We start from the raw sequence: 26,195 nt of genomic DNA, 5'->3' as shown, positions 1-26,195 counted from the left end.
ACTTTCCTATTATCTGGTTTTGAAGGCCAGTAATTCTTTCATTCTTTTGTTTTAATAAGTTTTATAATGTTTTGTTTTGTTTGAATTCATTGTGTATGAAGATATGAGCAACTATTTTGAGGAGAACAGACGACATTATGGTAGTCACGGTTGATTTCCTGTTGTCTTGTCTTGAACCGCTGTGTTGCTTATATTGTTTTGTTCTGATCTGCTTTGTTCTGTTTTGTTTTGTTTTATTCTCTTTAACATAAATTAGAAAAAAAGAAAATGACTCTTGCAAACTGTCATTATTATCTATAAATTTAATCTTTTGTTTGAAAGACTAATAAAAAACCCACTTTTTGAAGAATCTCCATACTGCTTTCCATACTGATTTCAATAGTGACTACACCTACACCAATCTACCTTCCTACCAACAGTGGAGAAGTTTTCCTTTTTCTCCACGGCCTCACCAACATTTGTTATTGGTTGATTTCTTGATGGCAACCGTTCTTTCTGGAGTGAGATGAAATCTGAATGCTGTTTTAATTTGCATTTCTTGAATGACCGGTGATGGCGAATATTTCCTCATGTATTTATTTGCCATTTGTATATCTTTATCTGAGAGATGCCCATTTTTGGAGCATGTCTTTGAATTTGGGGGGCCTGATGTTTTTCAATTCTTTGTATGTTCTGGATATAAGTCCTTTTTCTGAGGGACTGCTGGCTAAAATTCTTTCTGTGGGTTTTCTGTGGGTTTTCTCCCATTCAATCCAGCTATGCTCCTCCTGGGTATTTTCCCAGAAAATTTGAAAAGATCATGTCACAGCAATATATGTGCACCCATGTTTAAAGCAGCACAATTTGTAATAGTTAAATCTTAGAAACAACCAAAATGCTAATCAACCACACAGTGGATGAAAAAGATGTGATATTTTTATACAATGGACTATATTACTCAGCTATAAAAAGGATGATCTTGAGACTTTTATAGGTAAATAGAGCCAACTTGAGACTAACCTCATAAATGAAATAAATCAGACTGACATTTGTAATTATTCTAGTCTCTCTAGTATAAAAAATAAAAAACTGAAAGAATAATAAATCCAAAATGTATAATAGATATTATAATAATGAATGGGAAAAAAGTGCTCTAAAGCATATAACTGTATGTATAAGTGTGCAAGATAGATAACCATACTACTAAATTTTTGTTAGTTCATGAAGCAGAATAGTTTGTACTGTCATTATTTGATTGTCTACTTCTTATGTCTTGATTTTGTAACTTGAACACCTACTTCTAAGATAACAAAATATGTAATTTATCAACTAGTGATTTCTTAGTTTTTCTGAAATTCTGTATTTTCTATCCTCTTCTCTGCTTTGCTTTTTTCTTTAGATAAGTAAAATACCCATTTAATTCTATTTATTTTTGTATTTTGAGTGACGTGGTACATTTTCATAAGTTAAATGAAGATTTATATGCTTTATGAATTTTATATTCCTGTCTTTCATTTTGTATTTGGATGTTTGCACTATGTATGCTATTATATTTTTCCTTATATAGCATAAAAAAGAATAATAAAATGGAAAACCGACATTTTAAAATAGACTTATTAAGATATCATTTTAATTTTAATTAAAGCAAATTAACAAGGCAATGGCCATAAAATGATATGCCTTCATCTGCTGGAAAAATCCCTACCAAACAATTTTAAAATTCAACTCCCACAAGAAAAATGACATTATCTTTGAAAACACAGAGCCAGTAAATATTCTTACACAATTGAAATACAATTATTCTTATAGGGATTTTATCTAAACAAGAACAAGGTCATTCAAGCTTTATGCTCAAGAAAATGAGTTAGTGATACTGCCAAATAGTGTCTTCCTTTGGGCTCAGTACTAAAAGCCAGTACTCAACTGTGGAAATATTTTGTAGTATAAAACCGTGTACACCAATTTCATGGCTATCTAGCTGGATGGTGTAGAGAAGCTACTTGTCCTTTTGTGTGCATTATTTATCTTATTCACAAATCATAAAGATGTGTAAATATGGGATTGTCTGTTGTGTTGGTTTGCCTTCATACCATTTTTATATGACTTACTATGTGTTTAATTATCTGTTTGCTGCTTGTGTCCTCTCCAGAATAATGTCAGCCCTACAACAGTAGGGACTTTGGATTACTGTATGCCCCTCACTCTAGACAATGGTAGAGCATACGTAGGGTTCCATTAAAGATGTCTGAAGAATTGGCTGCCTATTGCATGCTAAGTGCCGGTGATTTGATGAATGAAACCCATGCACCTCAAGAATTTAAAATCCAGGAATTTCTGAGTGAAGATACCAAGATAAGATTTTCTGTAGAGAATGTATATTTAATATCCAAGTAAGAATTCATAATTTAAAAACAAATGCAACATATAAAATATCCATAAACTCTGAAAAGTATGTTAGTTAAACAAAGAGAACTTAAGCAATGCATAATAACATACTTACTTGAAAAGCACAGTCAAGAAGTTGGCAACCAGCTATATATAATAGCTATAGCGAGAAAATTATTACATTTGCTCAAAAGGTATTTCAAGGGGCTGGGGATTTAGCTGAGTGGCATAAGCATCTGCCTTGCAAGCAGGCAGTCATGAGTTCGATCCCCAGTACCGATAAAAAAAAGGTATTTCAAAACAATGGATAAGATGTAAACATCAAGAATATTAGAAAATACACTCAATAAGAACACAAGTAACATTTACTAGCTTGGACTAGAAATCACGTGATATTAAACAAGTAATACCTTGAACAGAATCCAGTCAAACATGAATTAAGTTATCTTAAGTCAAGAGATTAATTTCATAAAGATTTTACAAGATGCTTTAACTTTTTCACTTACTAATATTTTTGTTTCTGATACTGTTCTTCAGTGAACATAACTTTATTATTTCTGGTAGAAACTCTGGCATCATTCCAGACACCCCATAGAGAGACAATCCCTGTGGTTTCAATTCTACAGGCCAACTTGAATAACTGTTTACCAGGTCTCCTTTGAAGGCAGAGGTCATAAAAGCTTGTCTGAACACGGGAAACTCATCAACACTTTGGTTTATTAGACCAACTACAGCATCTATAAAGCACGTCCTTCACTTCTGTGCCTGTTGTTTTATAGTTCTTAAAGGAGCTTTTCAGCTTTTGAAAATTAGTTGACACTGGTCTCTTGGGGAGGAAAATATTTTTCCTGGGGCAGAGTTCCTCATATATTAGAGACAGAGTTTCAAAAGGATTACTTTTTTATAAAGGGAAAATCTAAAGTATGGCTTGATTTGTATCCTGTAGAGATTCCAGTCTATTGCTTTTCCTCCTGTTTGGATACTGCTTTGAAATAGATACTTTAAGGACATCGCACACGTGGTAATATTTCATTATGACTTCTCTGCCTTAATCACTTAGTACTTGCCATTATTTTAGAATTTTCCTCCGTAAAATTATTTCTGAAATTTGAAATTCTATTACACGTAGCTTATGTGATGTTTATAACATATTATAATGTGTCGTCTCATTATCAAAACTTTTTTGAGTGTTATGTTGCTAATACTGAAAGATTCTTAATTTCCCAGAGAATAACCTTAATGAAAAGGAATCTTTCATAATCTAATTAACCTCTAATTTTAGAGGAAGTAACCGGGCGTGGCCACTAACCCCTATAATTCTAGCACTCAGAGGCTGAGGCGGGAGGCCAGCATGAACTACATAGTGAGATCCTGTCTCATCATCTTTCCTCTCGAAACATAATATTTGGAGAATAAAAATATATGTAATGAGAATGAGATATGAGCGAAGGTTTGTTTGGAAATCTTAAAAAATGTTTATTTTATTCTAATTTTTAAGGACTTCACAGAAGTCTAGAATTTAAAATAATACATAGTGGATGTATTTTCTTTAAGCCAGTAGCCACACTGACCACAGATCCTCACTCCCCTTTCATGCTTGTATATTTGTTCATACAGTTAGGGAGATACTGAAATAATACTTTTGTTCTTCTATTTCTTTGGGAATATGTAATGCATATTATATTTTAGTAAAAATTAAAAGTTTCAGAATGTAAAGGCACAAAACCAGCATTTAACAAACTGATTCTAATAAATGTTCTAGCCAAAACAATGTAAGGGATTGTCAGGTGAGGAGGAGGAAAAGGACTACAGAATTTTCATGCATTTTTACCAAGACTCTTCAGGTAAACATAAACATTTGTTTTGTGTCAGCGACAATATGCCTTCTGTTTTTAAAAGCCCTATAATGATGGAAGATTTAAAAAGATGAACGAGATAATTATTTTTTCTATGGGGCAATATAACGGAAACAGCATCAGTCTTGGCCTAGCCAAACTGTGTTCAACCGTCTGTGTGATTTGCTAGCTCAGTGACTTAATTTGTTCGGATTGTATAGGGAAGATTGGATTGTGGAGTGAGTGGGTGGAGGAGTGTACAGAGAGCTAAGAACACAGACCTAGAGAGAGATCATTAAATTATTGCTTACAGAAAGCAACCGTACAAAGGATCCACAGTACACCAGAGGTCAGTGTAAAGATCCAAATATCTGAAAATTTAAAATAGTGTGTGGATCCATACCAAGCAATGGAATCGGCAAGTGAGACTTTATGAGATTGTGTGAGACCCTGAACTCAGGACCTGTTCAGGTGCGTGAGTTAAATCCCTTTCCCCTCAGTTTTTAGAAAATGGTTTTGTTGGTTTGCTGATATCGATAACTAAAAAATTAATACTAATGAAAGTGAATATTTAATTATAGAATCTATTGATTAATAAGCTATGTTAAGGGAGACCATATCACTTTTAATTTTTTGTGAGCACACTGAACTTTTGAGAAAAAGATCCTCTAAGACACTTAATCACAACCTATCACTATACGAAATGCTCTTCCTGTGCCATGAAGTTTTCTTTAGTTATAATGATACTACATTAATAATTTACAATCAGTAATTTATAAAATATAGAACTAAGAATGGAAATTAGTAACTTGTATTTTAGAATGCAAAAACTGAGAGCGTAAATGTCCTAGTTTATGGTAAAAGCAAAAAAATTACAATGGGTAAGAGAATACTTTTGGCAAAGACACTTTCCATGAATACACTGCATTTATTCATAGTCTTAGTTTTCTGAGACCAGAATAAAGTTGTTGCCTTTTTTCCTAAATTCTGAGTTGATTTACTAGAATCACAATCCTCCTTAAAGATGTTAAACACAAGTATGAAATCCATGACTAAATGAGCAGTATATCCACTGGTCACTATTGAAATGCATGCTGACTGCCTTACTTATGGTAAAGAGAGGGGATGACATTTGCTTTTGAATATAATCCTTGAAAATAATCTTTGGGATTATTACAGTTTGGTGCTTGTGAATATATATCTCTGTGTGTGTGTGTGTGTGTGTGTGTGTGTGTGTGTGTGTGTGTATGTGTGTGTGTGTGTATTTCAGTACTGGGAATTAAACCTAGCAGAGTGCTGGGATTACAGCTGTGTACTTGAAAATCAAGCTAGGATTTCTTGCACAGTGAATGTAAGGTTCTAAAAAGGGCTTCAGGAATGTTTGCTGCTTGCTTTTTAAGGTGTGAAGACCCAGAGAGTAAGAGACTAGCTAACAAGTGCCCAGGAACACTGATTTGCAAATAACTGGCTGTGTCCACCACTGGATCAGTTCAGGATCAGTACGATCATCTCTTTAAGAGTCTGCATGACATGTCCATGACTAGTTCATGTTAATAGAGAATTTGAACTTTTTAAGAGTAGGGAAATAGTAATTCAGTCTTTGTGGTGGAGCTACTGCTTCTTGCTTCAGTCCTGGAAGGAAACACTGAAAAACAACCAAGAACTTTAAAATAGTTTCATATGCATTTTCTATTGTGAATTCCTAAATTTTGGGGGTAGACATCAGCAGCACATTGTGTCACTATGTAAACTGGGGACCAGAGAGAACCTTTAAGTGATGAAGGCATATTCGACGATGTAGTAGGCAGCAGGTCCTAGGAAGTGAGCCAGTGTGATCAGGCTCAAAAAAGTTTATTGTTCTGTGGTTTCTCTCTCAAAAGTATTAGTAATTTTATCTTCGACTTTATATTTTAATGAAGTCCACTGGGACACTGGAACAGAAGCCAAGGGCTTAGCGCTTCAGTGCGTGTTCAATCTCTGTTCTTCTTCCCTCTGGTTCTCTGGATACCACTTATCTGTCTTTCCCTCCTTGGTCATTGCCACCCTCTGCTGAAGGTGAAACACAGTGCTGTTCACGCTGGGACTGGCAGCTGCATTGCCCCTCTGACTGCAGACTCCATACTTAGTACATCTCCAGTTTAGAGGGTTTCCTGCCTGCTAGGACCTACAAACCATATAGCCAAACCTGAATAGTTATGGCTCGAATCAGTTTTACTTCATGCCAAGAATATGTAGAACAGGAACAACAGTCCAGAACAAAAAAATTAATTTTTTGAGTTCAGAATAATGTCAGGAAGGCATTTAATATAGAGATAAATCACTTGATTAGATTACAGATCCTGTTCACTTTTATGTATCGTGGACATAAGACACTTTGTATAAATTAAAGTATCAGTAAACTTTCTTTAAAGGGCCAGAGAGTAATGTTCTCAACTTTGCAGGTCATGGAATCTCTGCTGTCATTCCTGAACTGTATCATTGAGGCAGGAAAGCAAACATCTTGCGATTAAAACAAATGAGTGTGGCTGCTTTCCAATAAGGTCTAGTTGATGGGTTTGGAAATTTAAATTTCCTGTCATTTTTGTTTGATATACAATACTAAAATCATTTTGATACTTCAGATATTAAAAAACCTAAAAATGATTCCTTGCTCCAGGGTATAGAAACATAGGTAGCAGGCTGGACGTGAATTGCAGGCATAGATTGCCTGACCCTCGACTAAGACATTTTTCATTCATTCATATGCATCAGAGTTCACTGATATTTGTGATGTTTATCACTGTTATAAACATTGCAGATCATAACATTTGCATAGCCCTTGAAGTTTGTAACCACCGCCTGTATTAACTTTCCTAGGCCTAAACAAGCAAATAAAAATGTACTAGTTTAAAAATCTCAGCTTTGGAAAAATGAAAAAAAAAACCATCTTTTCTAAAACAATATCTGGTTTTAAACTCAAATTGTTTTAATTTTTGATGTGTATATGATCACATTTATATGAATATTTATTTGTACATATATATACACACATACATTTGAGATGCAATTGAAAACTATGGTAAATATTTAAATCTAAAAAAATTATTAAAGTAAAAGACACATTGCCATTAATTCCCTTTAAAATATTTGCCCTCACTTCAAACACACTTATCATTCTTATCACCTTCTGAAGCAGTTCTTGAAATCCTCTTTGGTGAATGCCTACAGTTGTGCTGTTGTGGCTGTCTTGAGCCAATTTAAAATGTTTATATTTTATGGTCATTTTGACTGAGGAGAAGAGCCAGAGAGAGTCACATGGTGCTGGATTGTGTAAATAAGGTGAATGAGGATCCATCATAAAGTGTTTATGAAGCTATCTGTCCATTGGATGGAATTAGGCAGCAGCAGTCACTAAATTTCTGATCACACATGATCATAATATACATATACATATACATATACATATACATATACATATACATATACATATACCTTCTACAATTCTAAATTAGAAGTTCAGTTGCATTTTATGTGTAGCTTACTGGTTAGAGGACTCCAGCTTGGGTTTTACACCCAATATAGTTATCCTTCAGTATTTGTGAAGAGTTGTATACAGGGCTTCTGCCAAAAAAAATCCTTGCATGCTCAGGTCTCTTACAAAATGAAATAGTATTTGCATATAACCTATGCATATCTTCCAATATTTTAAATCACCTCTAGATATAGAATAGCTAATAAACATCAATTTTTTGTGAGTAGTTTTTACACAGCAGGGCTTAAACAGTAAGAAATCTGGGTTTGGTGGTACATTCCTATAATCCCAGCACTGGGGAGATTGAGGCGGGAGGATTGCCAAGAATTTGAGATCAGTCTGGACTACATAGTGAATTAAGGCCAGCCTGAACTTCATAGAGAAACTCTGTCTCAAAAAATGATAGCAACAACAACAAAAAACCCAAACAAAAATAAGTGAATAGCAGCAAGATAAATTCTATAAATATTCCACGCAGTTAGTTTTCAGTCCACAGTTAGTTAAATCTTCAGATACACAACCTTGAGTATGGAAAGCTGACTGAATATCAGTGTTATATACTACAACCCTTACAATTTATTAGGAACATGACTACCACATAGCGACAGTTAAAGTACTCATTGTCTTAAGCAGTTTCTTGGTAAATACAAATGAGCATATACTCCTAGGTTAAGCAACCAATCTATGTATTTTCTGAAGACAGAACAAAATAATTTTCCTTTAAACATATTCAAGATTCAGCCTGTAACTGCTGATTCTGAAGTTATTTACTAAAATTGTAAGTAAATGCTTTTTTCCAAAATGAAAAGTTAAAAATCTGAGACCAAGTCTCAGATATATAAAAATACAAAAAGGCTTCTTTCCTTAAAAAAAAAAAAAAATGGCATTTTTGGGGGGATGCATATCACCTGAGTTGCCTATTAAAATATTGGTTCCCTGCTTCCAGCTTGGAGGGAGCAATGCAGCAGAACAGAAACAAAACTAAGAAACCGCAGGTTTTGTACAAGTGGATTAGGTTATTTTCATTTAGGAGGCTTAGGGACAACGCTTGGGAAATAGTTTTATGAGGAAAACAGTTTGGGTTTTTATTTTTTTCTGGTTCCTGATTGAGAAAACTCTGGGCACTTAGCAGAGACAGAAACCTCTTTGCTCTAGACGCCTTGATTTAAAAATAACTCTCAGAGGAAGCAGTCTGCTCATGGAAAGAATGGCAATATTACCAGCCGATTTCAGGCCAGAAAGAAGAGCACTTAACACAGAGGTTAAAGAATGTTGTCCTTATCAGTTTAAACATTCTTAACAAGGGGCAGAACTTTCACATGCACAGCTGTTGCTTGACAACTGAAGCAAATGGGTTAAGACCCTTTGAGTTTAAGAGAAACTTCGAGTTAGGAAATTGTGATTTTCAGACATTAAAACTGTGTTATACAGTTTTGAAGATGACAGCAAACAAAACAACAAACAAAACAAACAAAAATATTTTCCTTATTTATCCACTATCCAGGAAGTTTTTCCTTTCTGAAACTCTGACAAAAGTTTCAAATATCTGAAATATAACTTTCAAACATTATTTTATTAATATGTCTCCTTAATAATGTCAAATGTCAGACATTGGGGCTGAAGATGATGCAGCTTGGTTCTGGTACAGAGGCAATATATTTGCCTTTACTGTGAATTCATTTACAAAGTATTCACTCAAAATGTTTTGCATTTATTCTATCTTAGAATGTCTATTTCTACCATAAAAACCAAAATGAAGATTTATTGTATTTTGAATTATCAAGGGTTAAATATGAAATTTGTGATTGATTCAAGTTGTTAAGTTTCTGATTATATTTTTTTCCCCAGCTATTCTTGGCTCAGTGCTTGATCAGTAAGGCATGAGGTATCCTAAATATAAACGATAGAATCTGCATAAATTAATTCTGAGCTCTAAGAAAAGTGAAGAAGCTCACTGGGAGCAAAGGCTTAATATGTTCTTAAAATAAAATTTTGGATTATCAGTAGATTCCAATTTTCCATTCTCTATTGTTATAGATAACTAGGAGTTCTACTTATTCTTAAACTGAATTTGTTAAAAATTCCTTTTAAAGTAATAAAAAGCAGCTAAAATATTCTTATCATTCACTGAGCATGAGAGTAACATATATATGTATATATATATATATATATATATATATATATATATATTTAATGCTTAGCCAATCAAATTTGAATGGTACTCCCAGCTCAAGTTATGTCGGAAGTTCAAGTTCTCTGCTTTGTCAGTTAGTTCTCAAAGTAGGCTTTTGAAAATTCTCCAGTGAGTTGAAGAATGTAGAAACATACTATAAATTACCAGATTTCTTGAAATAGAATTTATAAAAAGATGGTAAACAAATAATAATATAAGCATATGATAAATACGGCAGGGAAGAGTACAGTTACTCTCCTCTGCCCAGATGGATCTGTAAATCTTCACACTTTCTGATTTAGGTCCATCACAGAACAAGCTGCTAGGAAGGAGTTTTAATGCTCTAATCTATGTGGTCTTTATCTTAGTGATGAGGACCTGTGCATATGTACACAAACGTTGACTGTATTACCCTATGGGCAAAAGGTACCGTTTCTATGGATTTGTGATATTTGTTTAGTTGGTGGTACTGAGTTAAAGGCATCACAGTAGTTGGATGCCAGATTATCCTATATTTCTTCACCCTTTTGCAGGTAAAATATTTTGCTCAGGGTCAATAAGGTAGGGATACATTGTTTGGCATTAACTAGAAATGTGAAAGAACATTGGGAATTAATCACAAGTGTTTATTTTGAAGACTGTTCAAATTATGCTTCATTGGTTCCCAATTTATTTATTTTATAAAATGACAAAAACATGATTAAGGATGTTTTAAATAAGAGTGTTGAAATTTCTTAACATCAAGCTCATTTACAGAATTATATTTTCATGCAAATGGAAAAAATGTACATACTGAAATATTTATTTATCTTTTAAGTCTTGGTGCTCAGGATGATATAAAGACAGCATTTGTCTAAAAATCACATGTGTATATGATACAAAATTAAAAGTGGTAGCACAGTTGGACAAAATTCAGATAAAAACATGACTGGAAAAATAAAAAATATTAAATAAGGGCAATAGATATAGTGGTAATATCAACTTATATTGTGCATGATTTATGGGTTTTAAGCATAGTCTAGGCACAATAAATACTTAAAAACATGAATCTAGTTTCTAGCATGAAGAATATTAAGTGAAAATGAATGTTTCTGAAATATGAACTAGTGGCTAGGGATTCATTCATGTGGCATAGTCTAGGCACTGTGGTACTGTTATTATGCATTTAAAGAATTTTTATGGTAGTGGGTCAGATAAATACTAGACAAATAATGCTATCAGAGCAAGACACATGCTTACAGAAACATATCAAAGCACATAGAAAACATTAAGTAGCAAAAAATCAATTTTGTGAAATAAAAACTTTTGGCAAAGTTTTATAGAAAATTTTATTTTGGAATACTGAGAGTTGACTGGACACCTATTATAGAGACTAAAGGATGGCACCATAAACTTTACGAGGAAGCCAGGCAGGCAAAAAGAAAGCGTGGCAGAGACTAATTCTGTCAAAATGTGATGAGACTAGAGTAGGGAAGACTAAGAAGTCGTGATTTTCACTTATAACACAGTGGGAGTTGTTGACGTGTTGTTAAGCAAGAAAACAACATTGACAGAAACAGTTTCCAGTACAGTAGGATGAGGATGTACAGACACATGAAAACAAGCAGGTGAACTGAGACACAAAATGGGGTCCCATTCAGGTTCCTGTGCACTGTTTGAGAAATTAAAGAACCTGTGATTCTGAAATGGTAGCTGTAAAGAGCTTCCTAGGTACCATCTGATGATACCTAGAGGTGATAGGAGAATAAAAGAATGGCAATATTGCTGGTAAGTATTCAACATACGTTAGCAAATATCTTTTAATATGTGTGATCTTACTGAGTCTTTACACAATGCAAAACAATGTAAATTATTATCTCCAAGACAAATATGGTTAAATTAAGTTTTAGATTGGTGAATATGCTCAAGATCATACCAATGGAAGATGCAAAGAAGTCTGATACCAAGCCTGACTGGTGCCACTTACAGTCTTACCGTGGACTCTCCTGCCTCAAGCTTTAAGTCTGTGACTGAGTGTAGTGACAAGATGACCATTTCCAAACTTTGTCACCTTTTAGGAAGAGGGCGTTGGGACATGGTTCTGAGTTGCACCCTCCGTAGTTTATGGGAGAGTGGCAGCAGAGTCAAAATCTAGTGAATGTACCTTTATGAAGTAGAATGAATCAATCGTTAAAAGAAGCCATTTTGCTCAAGGAAAGAGAACAAATGCCACAGATAGTCTGTATGCAGAACTGAGAGGATCTGGTGACTCAACTAATATATGACATGAAGGATAGAGAGGCATTAATGAATGGCTCTTCTGGTATAGGAGGCAGGATAAAGCAAGGATCCATCAACCAACGTACAAAATATGCAAAACAGAATAAGCTCTGTGATTAGGATATTAAATCTGACCTGAAAACAATCAGACATATTTTTGTTATTACCAGATTCAGGAGGCAAGAACCAGGGATTTCATAGTATCCTACTTCTTATATTTCTAGTAATTAACTTACTGAGGGCCTAAGCAAATGACAAAGTAGTGGGCTACAAAATTCATTATCAGTGAGGTCAGAATACTCCTGAGCATTATTATTTTGGATCATTTGAATATTTCCAGTATGACTTTCAGTACTAGTTCAGATACTAACTTAGTAGTGAGAGATATACATACAAATCACAATGTCTAAAATGTTAGGGCGAATAAGAGATTGTGGAGGAGGAGAACAAGTTTATTAATGTGGTATTTTTAAGTGCTTTGTCTATGGCACAATTTAAAATAAAAAAGCATAATAATACTTTTAATAGCATTGTAATCAAATATGAGTATAAATTTTTCACTCTAATAGGATAGATATAAAATATACTCAAAGTATAAAAATTTGGAAAGTAGAGAAGAGTGGATGCAGAGATGGTTCCTAATAGAAACAAAAAGACATCAACTTTCTTGTGTTTCAGCGTTTTCATTTTTGAAAAGTTACAAGATAGGTATGTTTATTTATTTGAATTAGTATGCCTTTTTTGGGGCTCTTTTTAGTCAAAAGTAATACCAACAGGAACAGAGAATATGTTTGTGAAACTACACCAATATATGTGTTGCAGTCTATCACATTAATGGGTGGTTAATTACATCTGTAAATCTAATTCCCAACAATTCCACGCCTGTCCATAATCAAGGATTTATACTATATTAGTGAATTTATTCATTATCAGGTATTATTGGGTGTCTACAATGTGTCAGGCACTATTGTAGATATGAACCTAGGAATAATTTTTAAAATAGTCTTGCCTTAAGATGGCAATATACAATAAATACTTAAAACATGAATCTAGTTTCTAGCATGAAGAATATTAAGAGAAAATGAATATTTCTGAAAAATGAACAGTGGATAGGGATCCAATCATGTGGCATTTTATGGGGTATGATTGCATATAATATATTCTCTCTGTCTCTGTCTATCTTTGTCTCTATTTCTCTGTCTGTCTCTGTCTCTCTCTCTCTGTTACATGGAGTATCATCAGCATGATTAGCCCATAGGTAGAAATGGGCTGAAAAAGACAAAAGCGGGGTCAAGAATGACACCTGCTCCTGAGAGGAAAATTTATTGCACTGAGTTCCCACATCAGGAAAACAGAACGAATACAAATAAATAACTTGATGCTACACACCTCAAACAGATAGAAAAAGAAGAACAAGTCAAGCCCAAAGCCAAAAGAAGAGAGGAAATTATAAAAATCAGAGCAGAAATCAATGCAATAGAGATCAATGCAAAAGAAAACAATCCAAAGAAACAACGAATCAGAGTTGGTTCTTTGAAAGAATAAATAAAATCGATAAGCCCCTAGCCAACCTTATTTAAAAAAGGGAAGAAAAAGCTCAAATTCATGCAATAAGAAATTAAAAAGGTGAAATCACTACAGACCCAATAGAAATACAGAAGATCATCAACACCTATTTCGAAAACCTCTACTCTCAAAAGTTTGATAACACAGAAGAAATAGACAGATTCTTAGAAAAATATGAAGTACCAAAGCTAGATCAAGAGGATGTAAACCTGCTGAATAACCCAATCTCTGTTAATGAAATTGAAAATGTAATTAAGTCCTTACCTACAAAGAAGAGCCCAGGCCCAGATGGATTTACTGCAGAATTCTACAAGAAATACAAAGAAGACCTAATGCCAACATTCCTCAAACTATTCAGTGAAATTGAAAGGGAAGCAATCCTTCCTAAGTCATTCCTGGAAGCAAATATTACTCTGGTACCAAAACCTGAGAAAGACCCAACTAAAAAAGAGGACTATAGACCGATCTCCCTAATGAACACAGATGCAAAAATCCTCAATAAAATATTGGCAAATTGGATGCAGCAAATCATCAAGAAGATTATACACCATGACCAAGTGGGATTCATCCCAGGAATGCAAGGATGGTTCAACATATGCAAATCAATAAAAGTAATCCACCATATCAATAAAGCCAAAAATAAGAATCACATGATCATTTCTATAGATGCAGAAAAAGCCTTCAATAAGGTCCAACATTTATTCATGATAAGAACTTTACAGAAAATTGGAATAGATGGTCTTTACCTAAATATAATGAAGGCCATTTATGACAAACCAATAGCCAGCATCATACTAAATGGCCAAAAATTGAAAGCCTTTACTTTAAAATCAGGCACAAGACAAGGATATCCTTTATCACCACTCCTATTTAATATAGTACTGGAAGTACTAGTCAGAGCAATTAGGCAAGAGAGAGAAATAAAAGGGGTAAAAACAGGAAAAGAAGAAGTTAAATTATCATTGTTTGCAGATGACATGATACTCTACATAGAAGACCCCCTAAACTCCATTGAAAGACTCTTAGATACAATAAATAAATTCAGTAATGTGGCTGGATACAAAATCAATACTCAGAAATCAATAGCATTCCTATACATGAACAACAAAATCAGAGAGAGGGAAATAAGAGAAACTACACTCTTCACATTAGCAAGCAAAAAAAATGAAATATTTAGGAATTACTCACGAAAGAAGTGAAAGACTTATACAGTGAAAATTATAATACACTGAAAAAAGAAATTGAAGATGATCTCAGAAAATGGAAAGACATCCCTTGCTCATGGATAGGAAGAACAAACATTGTGAAAATGGCCATTCTCCCAAAACTGTTATACAGATTCAATGCAATCCCAATAAAAATACCATCAACATACCTTATAGATCTAGAGAAATCACTCCTAAATTTCATCTGGAACCAGAAGAGACCTAAAATAGCAAAGGCAAATCTAAGCAGCAAAGACAAAGCAGGAGGCATCACAATCCCTGACTTGAAGTTATACTACAAAGCAACAGTAGTAAAATCAACATGGTATTGGAATCAAAACACAGCCGAAGATCAATGGAATAGATTAGAAGATACAACCACAACTACAAACACACTCAACCACCTTATCTTTGATAAAGGAGCCAAGTGGGTTCACTGGAAGAACGACAGTCTCTTTAATAAATGGTGCTGGAAAAACTGGCTCTCCATTTGCCAAAACCTAAAGCTAGACCCATGTCTATCACCATGTACTAAATTAAAATCTAAATGGGTCAAAGATCTGAATATTAAAACAGAAACACTAAATCTATTGGAAGACAAATTGGGTAGAAACCTTGAAGACATAGGAGTAGGTAGAGAATTCATGAACAGGACTCAAACTGCACGGGAAATACTTCCCAGAATCAATAACTGGGACCATTTCTTATTAAAAAGTTTCTGCATGTCAAAAGAAATCTCCAGCATAGTGAAAAGAAAACCCACAAACTGGGAAAAGATTTTAGTGAACTCTCTTTCAGACAAGGGACTCTTGTCTAAAGCATATAAAGAATTAAAAAAAACTCAGACCTCCAAAATTCAAAGATCCAATCCAAAAATGGGCATGTGAGATGAATACGCAATTCTCAGATGAAGAAATGCAAATGGCAAATAAATACATGAAAAAATGTTCATCATCATTGGTCATTAGAGAAATGCAAATTAAAAGCACACTGAGATACCATCTCACTCCTGAAAGAATAGCCAGGATCAAGAAAACCACCAACAACAAATGCTGGAGAGGCTGTGGGGAAAAAGGAACTCTCCTACACTGTTGGTGGGAGTGTAGACTGGTGCAGCCTTTGTGGAGGTCAGTCTGGAGATTTCTCAAAAAGCTGGGATTGGAAGTCCCATTTATTCCAGCTATTCCACTTCTAGGCATATTCCCAGAAGAACTGAAAGCATCATACCACAGTGATATATGCGCACCTATGTTTATAGCAGCACAATTTGTAATCGCCAGATCTTGGAAACAACCCAAGTGTCCATGAACTGAGGAAAGGATAAAAAAGTTGTGGTATTTCTGTACAATGGAGTATTATTCAGCTATAAAGAATAATCACATTGAGATATTTATCAATAAATGGGCACAGCTTGAGACCATACTCATAAGTGAAATAAATCAATCTCCCTTGTGTGAATACCGAATAGTTTCCCTAATGTAAGTAATGATTCAAATATATAAAAATATGTGGTAATCATGATTCCCCATTATGTGGCCTTGAAGCCCTATAAAGTTTTCACTTATTAATTGGAAAGGCTTTATTCTGGGCTTCTTGATATGGAAATATTTGAAGCTATAGTATATGAAGTTTTAATCAAATATTTCAAGGAAAAAGACAGACACTATGGTAACTACTATTAAGTCGGGTTATATGGTGGTGAAGCACTAGGTTGCTGAAACAGTCATGCTTTGACCTGTATTGTTATATTGTTATGTCCTCTTTTATCTCAATCTCTCCCTTATTCATTAAAAAAGTTATTTAGTTATTTTTTTGTTTTTTTTTTAATTAAGGGGAAAAATTAAAAAAATTAGCAGGATATATAATAGTAACTTTTTTTGATTTCCTATTAACTTGTTTTGAAGTCCTGTAATACTCCCATGATCTTGTTTTGACTGATTAGACTCTGTTCCATTCTGTATGATAGTATCAAGTTTGAGGGTATAAGCAACTACTTTGAAGGCAATAAGATTCACTAAGATGCCCATTCTGGTTTGACTATTGTCTCCTTTGGAAGTCCTGTAAGGTTTACAATGCTTAAGTTTTATTGGTCTTGTTCTCTACTGTTTTGTTCAACTTTATAGTATCTAATGAGATAGACAATTCTTTTTAAGGAAACAAGAGACATTGTTGATAACCATTGTTGATAACCTTGTACTCTGTTTTACATCATGTGCTATGTCTATCCTTGGTTTTGACTGACAGCTTTGTTTTGCCATATTTGACTTTATTCTCTCCCCCCCCCCCAAAAAAAGTAATAAGAACTAAGGAGTAATAAAACTCGAAATGTGTGGATTTTGTTGTAAAAATGAGAGGGAAAAAAAAGAGCTCTAAAGGATACAACAGCAAGTGTGTTTAGGAGTGTTAAATAGCTGACCATATTAATGTTTTTGGTTGGATCATTGAACACAACTGTTTGCAGTCTCACTGTTTGAATGTCCACTTTGTATGCTTTGATACTGTGATTTGAGCAACTATCTCTAAGATGATAATATGTAATCTATTAACTGGTAATTTCTTACTGTTTTTTTTTTTTTGTAGTTTTGTATTACTTGTACCCTTACACCGCTTTGTTTTGTTTTGTGTTTTTCTCTTTTTCCTTTTAAATAAAATTAAAAAAAAAAAGAATGACACCTGCATTTTTTACTTTAGCTACGAACGAGTTTTGTGGTAATGTTATAAACTAGAGAAGGCTTGAGAAGAACAAATTTAGATGAAATATAGTAAATTTAACTTGGTACACAATTATTTTGCGATTTAATATTAGAGTTATAAGCAGAGCTGTTGAATACCAAATCAAGAAGTCATGGAGAATTCAGGGCTAGGGCTGAAAATCTGAAAGGCTTCTGCATACCCCACATTTTTAATCCCTGGAGTCAGATGAGAAAACCTTAGTGTGGATGAAGAAGGGAGAGCTGAAGATGGATTACCAAAGTATTCTAAAACCTAGAAGATCAGCTGCAAAGCATGGATAAGAAAGTCCTGTATCATAAACCATAAGTTATCTTTTCCATGAAAATTAACAACAAAACACTATAAAAACAAATACCTGTATAAATAATCCTGAGAATGAGAAAACACTGGGACCATCTCAATCTAATCCATGAAATTATGAACTGGTATGAACTGTTGAACATGTATTTCATAGATAATACTTTGTGACTACCCACTTAAAATTTATTTGTTATACAAATACTAGCTTTGTAACTACAGCTTTCATGAGGTAGTGTGTCACGCTTAGTATGACAACATGATTACTGCATTGTTTGCATTGTTCTTCTAAATATGATATACATTTATATAAAACAAATTTTATAAAGACTTTTTCATTAACACAGGCAACTGAGTCTTCATTGGGAAATTAATATTATCACCTCCACTTTTAATAAGCACGATGGACCCAGAAGGTTTACTGATTTGAATAATATTCATTAGGAGCTAATAGACCTGTTCTGTAATCTAAGCAAGGATTATAGGTTCCTTAATTCATTGCTCTCCCTAGGGCTGGTATTTATTATGTGATGTGATTTCTTATGTACACTTAGAATAAGAGGCAATGGGGATGAGCTACAAAGGTTGTGCCTCTCATGGATAGACTATTTTTAATGTCCTGAGCTTGGGCAGTTTGTTACTGAGCAATATAAACAATAGTTCTGCTTAAAATATACCTTACTTCAAACAGCCTATCACATGAAAGGATAAGTCCTAAAATTGGTCTTTTTGCCTATCAAGTCTAATTACCTTTCCAAGTAATGAAAACCAAAAATTGGATTTGCCAAATGATCATTGTTATTGATCGATTTATTTTTTAAATTTAAAATTAGCAGGTCTTTTTTTCTGATACAGTACTTTATGCTTATTTTTCATTTTCTATGAGTGTTTCCCTTTCTATGGGCTTACATTTTGTTCCCTTAATTATGAGGACTCGCCCTCACATTCCTTTGGCAGTACTTCCTGTTTCTACCCCATCCTCTTCTCACAGCTTCCGGGGGCCATGTTGGATCTCATCAGCAACCTGGCCCCTTTGCTGACTCATTATGCCCTTAGTGAACCAGTCAGTCAGTGCCCTTGCCTTTTCCTTAAAATAGTGGTTCAGCCCTCCAATAGCACTTCTGTTTTTATTTCTTCAATTCTGTACATTTTTTTTTGCATTTTCTTATTAATTTTTTACTTATTTTGCTTCATGGTTTAGCCTGTAAATACTCACCATATGTGACAAGTTGAATTGTTGCCTTCTATCACCCTGCCTCATGTTCTTGTCTTTGCAAGAAGATGGAGAAGTATTCAGAGCCCAGTTTAGTCACACCTCAGCTCCTCCTTACAAAAGAAAAAGAAAGAAAGAAATTACTTCCTTGTATTCTCCTGAAATTTCCTCCCTTAATTCACCTTGACTCTGGTCTATTAAATTAAAGCGCTTTCTTCCCCCATCCCCAGGAACTGCAATTTGTTAATGAATCAAAACATCACGTAGAGAAGTCAGAGAAAACGTAAGTTTTTTAGTGAAGGCTACTAAAATACTTGTATTTTTTAAAAACTTTATTATTTTTATTGGTGCATATTTGTCATACATATTGATCACAGATGTCACAGGGAAACTATACCTGTATATAACACATCTCAATTCATTTTTCCCAGTTCTCCTCCCGTCTTGGCATTTTCATTTGCATAAGATTTGTTTCCATTCTTTCTCCCATTCTTTTTTTCCTTTTCCTCTTGTCCCCCATCCTTTGTTCCCTTCCCATTTGAAATGTTCCTCCTACTTACTATATATATCCTCCATCGTGCTCCTCGTTTACACTTTGGGTTTCTCTTACAAGTGAAACGAGGGAATATTTAAACTTGTGTCTGACTTATTCCACTTGAAAGGAAATGAATTATAATGACAGTATTAGTTCTTTTTGTAACTAACACTTAGAAATGTCAATACTAGGCATTTGCCTGCATGATCAATTAGAAAATTTGAATGAAATTTAGTTATGACCTCTGGAAGAGTGGATTGATTGACCTGCTCCTTATGATATTATTTACACATGTGAGCAGGACTTGTGTTAGTCAACAAGCTAAAGGCAGTCACTCATATTTTGGAATTCGGAGGGTAATGGAAACATATTTCTAGGTGTGGGACTTCTAATTATTAACATTTTAATCTAAAATAATCCGATGTCATACTAACTGACATATGTTGTGAGATTAAAGGTAAGGTACAATAAGGTCACTAGATGTGTTAAGTGAGGCTCACTTTCTCATGAAAAACCAACATAACAACAATATCCATGACCTAATTACATTGGCCTTTTCAATTCATACAGTTGATAAGAGGAACAGAGGGGTAATGCACTTGAAAGAACTTTAAAAATACAGATCCATATGTTTTACTTATTATAGCTTCTTGAAAGCCACTTCATAGTGGCTTTCAACAAAAGAGCATAATACAGAAAGCTTATAATTCTTGAAATCAAAGCAATGTTTTTCAAAAATTTTAATATAAATAATTTACACGCACCAAAAGCATTCATTTTCAACATGTGTTTTTAGTCAGGATTAATATTGAATATTTGAAAGAATAAGTTGGTTTTGCATGGTTAAGAATGCTTACACTCCTATTTAGTATTATTTAGTATCATTGAAGAAAAATTTGATGTACTTGAAATATTAAAATTTAAACAAAACCCTTATCAAACAAATAGGATTATAAATGCCATTGCTATTTGAATCTTTAATCTTTCCTATTTATGAAGCACATTCATTCCTCTTTAAGAGAGAACATTAGTAATGGCAATTATAAGAAATCTGTTAAATTGATCTCAATCAAGTATACCAATATCACTGTGCAACTTACTAAAATTTATCTTTAAAATTTAAACAAAGTGAATATATGATCATTTTATGAGTTGCTTTTGAAAATTATTCTAAAACAACTTTTTAGCATAGCTCTAAATATCTAATTGCCTCTTTTTAAAAAAAAAAAAATGTTTTAATCGGTACCGGGGATCCGCTTGCAAGGCAGGCACTTATGCTGCTGAGCTAAATCCCCAGTCCCCAAATTGCCTCTTGATATTATAGGACCATCCTGTTATGTATTTCTCAACACATTGGAAATGGTACCTTTTTCAGTGTATGACCATAGGTCATGGTTAAATCTTGATTAATGTCATTTCATTTTTTCTTATTTTAATTAAAATATTTTTCATATTTTTAGTTATAGACTTGTTTTTCTGTTGTCTTTTAAAGTTGAGATGTTTCTATGCCTTTAAAAACTCACATACCTTAAAAACTCAGAAATATGAAAAAATCAGAATATTAAAATGAACAATAATATTATACTAACTAGGAGAATGTCTGTACAAGATACTGTTATGGTTTTGATAAAAAAATTTCCCCTTCAGTCTCATATGTTCAGAAGTAGGGCTTTTCAAAAGTGATTGCATAATGAGGGTACAATATGCATCAATGGATTAATTCATTGATGAGCTCATGTGTGGTTAGGGGTCTGATTGGAGAGGTGATTCACAGCAGGCTCTCTCTTTCTCTGCTTCCTGTCTATTATGGATGCGTAGCTTTCTTCTGCCATGTACTTTCCAAATTGGAACTAACCCACCATGGTCTTAATCCTGTAAAACTCTCCTCCTTTAAGTGGAAGGTATGGGATAATTTTGTCCCCAGGATTGGAAAGTCACTAGTATAGAGGCTAAGTGAATTTAAGATTGAAATTATTCACATTCAAAATTTAACTTTTGCTCATTTTTCTCATTTGCTAAGCATAACCATGGATTTTTGGTTGAAATACTAATTTATATTGATTTTAGTTTTGTACAAACTTATGAGATATAAAATATTTTGTTTTTTATTTTATATATTAAAACATTATAATCCCATATTTTAAGATAGCAACATTAGTCATTTGTAATTTTTATAATTACTAATTTTAATATTTTATGTAAATTAAACCCTATCATGAATGTGAGTGTGAAAAATAAAAGCAGACAAAATATTTTTAAAAGAAATATCATAAAAATGATAATGTTAAAGGACTGGAAAAAACAAGAGAGAAGAAAACAATCTGGATGAGTTAATTTACTAAGATTCTGTTAGTATTTTTTTTCATAAATTTAGAAGAACCAAATATACAAAATTGATGAAAAATAAAGTTGTCTTATAAAAATAAGCAAAAAATGCACAGATGCAAAAATATACAAAAGTTAAGCAATAATAGCATATTATCCTAAGTAGAGTAGCAATTAAAATATTTACATATATGTCAGGTAATGGGAAAATAAACAGCCATGTTTACAGTAACAAGTGTGAAATTCTTCAAAAAATTTTTGCAGGAATTAACACATTCCCAAAACATTCATGTCATTTGACCAGTAATCATATTGATGAGTCATTATCATGAAAAAATAATTCAGATGAAATAAAGCAGTATAAATTAAGCTGTTCATAATAGTGAAAATCTGGAAGTAAATTTTCTCTGTTAAACATGTTAAGAGAGTTTAGGAGGACATTTTTTGTGGCATTTCTGACTGTAACTGAAGACAAAAGGCAACAAGTACCCAGTATATAGTTTATAAATCCACCACTGAGGTGCTAGTTGTTAAGGCTGGTCATATTCTTACGGAGGTTAAGGAGTGGATTGCAAAGACACCCAGTTGTGCGATCTTTTCTCTCCTTCCAGCTCAAGAAGTGGCTTGTGGCACCACACTTATAGAGGTACTTTTACGGCCCTGGGAGTAAGAGCCTCCTTAAATTTGAGCTCTGGGATTCTTTCCTGTTGGATTATGTTTTCTCCTGTAGACTTGATGGTGTGTTTATAGGACACAGAAACATAGGAACACACACACAGAGAGAAGCAGGGTTAGGCAAAGCAAGTTGGGAGACTAAGAAAGGAGTAACAGAGAAGCAGCCTTCAAGCCCACTGTGTAGATGGCAGAGGTTTAAGTCACCATGCAGATCACTATCTTCTCCTAGGCAGATATTTAAGGTTGAGTCATTTTTCTACCTTTCTCCCTGCTCCCCACATCCTTTTGGTGTTAGGGTTGCTCCACTTTGTGAGCTATTTTTTGGTGGGATACGTGGCAAGATGATTCAAATACAGCTATTTGGTGGATTTCCATTTGATAAACGGAGTATGTGCAACCTTGCTATGTCTGAGAATGAGGCTAAGCCTCTCTATTCTCACCCATCCTTTGGCCTGATCTTCTTGCACATGGACTACAGTTATCCCTAGGTGTCCATGATATATTCAGTCTAAGCCCTTTTGCAGATACTGTAATTTGGATAAAGAAAATGTTAGTATGCAATGAAACATTACTTTGCCATAAATTAAGATAAATTTGAGTTATTTGTAGGGAAAAACAACAAACCCAACGACCAGTGGAACAGATTAGAAAATGCAGACAACTACAAAGACACTCAACCACCGTATCTTTGACAAAGTGGTCAAACATGCTCACTGGAAGAGATAGCTTCTTTAATAAATGGTGCTAGAGAAACTGGTTCTCTAAATGCCAAAAACTAACACTAGAACCATGTCTATCACCAGATACTAAAGTCAAAATAGATCAAAGATCTAAATATTAACACTGAAACACTAAACCTAATGGAAGACAAAGTAGGTAGAAACCTTGAAGACATAAGAGTAGGCAGAGTTTCCATGAACAAAATCCAACCTAAATGGGAAGTACTTCAAAGAATCAACAATTGGAACCTTACGTTATTAAAAAGTTTTTGCACATCAAAAGAAATCATCAACAGAGTGAAAGGGAAACTCAAGAGAAGGTAATAAATTTACCCAATTGTCCCAAAGGTAGAGGACTTCTATCTAGAACATACAAAGTAGTGAAACAAAATCAGATCCCCAGAATTCAAAGACCCAATCCAAAAACGGGCATCTGAGATGAATATGCACTTCTCAGATGAATTAAAAATGGCAAATAAATATATGAAAAAATGTTCAATGTCATTAGTCATTCAAAAATACAAATTAAAATAACACTGAGATTCCATCTCACTCCAGAAAAAATGGCTATCAAAAAAATCAACCAATAACAAATGTTGGCAGAACTGTGGGAAAAAGGAACTCTTCTCCACTGTTGGTGACTGTGTAGAGTGGTACAACCACCGTGGAAGTCAGTGTGGAAATTCCTCAAAAAGTAGGATTAGAGGTCCAATTCGACCCAGCTATTTCCCTTCTACATGTTTTTCCAGAAGAATTAAAAACATTATACCACAGTAATATATATGCACCTAAGTTTATGGTAGCACAATTTATAATAACTAAATCTTAGAAACAAATGCTCATCAACCAAGGATTGTATAAAACGTGATATTTTTATACAATGGAGTACTACTCAACTATAAAGGAGGCTTTTATATGTATATGGATGCAAACTGAGATCATACTCATAAGTGAAATCAACCACACTTGCATATATAAACATCATATTGTCTCCCTAGGGTAAGAAATTGAAAGAGTAAATAAGATCTAAAGTATACAATAGAACAGGAATGCATTTTATATATATATATATCACCTAAGAGACTTAAAGTGCTATTGGTTTATTGAAAAGAATTGTTTATACTTACATTGTTTAATCAACTTTCTTGCTTATAACATCTTGTAATCTGAGCAACTATTTTGAAGTTAATCATACACAATGTATTAACCATTGTTAATCCCCTATTAGCTTGTTTTGAAATTTTGTATTATTGTTTTTTCTCTTTAAAGTAAAAATAAAAAAATAATTTAGATGCATTATGTGTATGTACCAACTCCCCACAATAAATTCTATCTTTATATACTGTAACATATTAATGAAAATAAAAGTTAAACTTTATGTACATCCTGCCATATACTCAAAATCATCTCAATTTATTATGACATACAATTCAACATGAAGACTCTGTAAGTAATTGTTATGCTGTATTGATTATGTAACACTGACAAAAAAATCTCTCCACGTTTAGTATGGACATTTTTCTCCCTATTTTTGATCCCTGTTTTCTCCCTATTTTTGATCCCTATTAGTTGAATCCATGCATGAAGAATCTAGAAATACAGAGGGACAATTACAGTTTTAATGTCCCTGTCACAGTCACTCCACTCTCTGTGCCTACTTGTGTTAATAATATTAATATTGGACGAGCTGTCGAGTATTTGTCGTGTATATGGAGGTATTCAGGACAGCTCTTTGCAGATCATATAATTCAGAAGACTAATTTACATGTTAGTTAACATCTCTCTGTTCTGAATTTTTCAAACAAAAAGCAAACAATGTATGTGCAGAATTCTCAGAGTTGCACTGCATTTGCTTTCCTCTAGAAAACCCAAGAATAAATCACAGCAACTCTTGTTTTTCTTTATGAAAGAAGTGTCTTTTTGGTATCTTAGAAAAGTAGAGTGCCATTTCTGAGGGTTATCAGTTTCCGCGGAATTTGTACCTGTCACTTCCATCTCTGACAAAGAATGTCTTTCCACTAATGCTTCTGAATTTGACAGAGCTGTGCTTTATATAGCATCACTTCAGCAGCAGCATGAGTAATATCACCGAAGCAGCATCTGCAAAACCAATGAATGATGAAAACTTTGACAAACATTAAATCACCTCAGTAATCTCACCATTTGTTTTCTTTAACATTTTAAGTTTAACTTCCTTTATGTCATATGGAGTAACAGCACTGAACACACTGCCATCAATAGAGGTCAGGTCTTGTTTCAGTCATGCATCTCATTTGTAATATTTAACCAATGTGCACGATGCTAAAATAATTTTAGTTCATATTCAGAGCAATAATATGAGGCCAGAGCTCCCAGTAGTAGCAACCCTTCAGTTTCAGGGCTTATAAAAAATGTTTTGCTTGATAAAATGTATATCATTATGTAAAGAACTTTGCAATGGGAATGGTAAAGACTTGCTTAATTTTTCTTATTTTTATAGCAGTTTTCTATTTCTTCCAATGCTGTTTAAAGTCATTCACTGAGTGAATTTCAATGTCAAAAATGTAAATTTTGACTGTGTATGACCCATTATTTACTACACAGAGTTGTGTTTATAGTTTTTTAAGAATTTAAAATCTAAAAATTAGTATTTTTTGAACTATGATGGTTCAGAATGATAAAATGGAGTACCTGTGTCCTCCTTGATGACATTCAGATGTGAGACTACTAAATCAGCAAAGTTGGCACTTTTCCTACCCATGGGAAAATTTAATAATAAGTCCAGTAGCATTTTATTTCATCCACT

At 33.7% G+C, this 26,195-nt stretch overlaps 1 protein-coding gene across 4 annotated transcripts in view; it reads right to left on the bottom strand.

The window, feature by feature from the left end:
* The window catches only part of Htr1f (5-hydroxytryptamine receptor 1F), a 137,547-nt gene that overhangs the window by 93,513 nt on the left and 17,839 nt on the right, over positions 1 to 26,195 (bottom strand). For 2 of the 4 annotated variants that reach the window (XM_063224767.1, XM_063224768.1), the window contains exons 2-3: positions 25,393 to 25,510; positions 19,160 to 19,269 (exon numbers count right to left, since the gene is read on the bottom strand). In XM_063224767.1, coding sequence (XP_063080837.1) covers positions 19,160 to 19,204 — 45 coding nt within the window. In that variant the 5' untranslated portion in view covers positions 19,205 to 19,269; positions 25,393 to 25,510. The remainder of the gene's footprint in view (positions 1 to 19,159; positions 19,270 to 25,392; positions 25,511 to 26,195) is intronic. The other 2 variants (XM_063224766.1, XM_063224769.1) reach the window with 1 other exon arrangement.

This window comes from Cavia porcellus, unplaced genomic scaffold (genome assembly GCF_034190915.1).
Source record: "Cavia porcellus strain 051 isolate PalLab524CR breed Dunkin Hartley unplaced genomic scaffold, mCavPor4.1 scaffold_15, whole genome shotgun sequence".
NCBI lineage: Eukaryota > Metazoa > Chordata > Mammalia > Rodentia > Caviidae > Cavia > Cavia porcellus.
The sequence above is the reverse complement of the archived record's forward strand: the minus strand, read 5'-3'. Positions and strand labels throughout refer to the sequence as shown.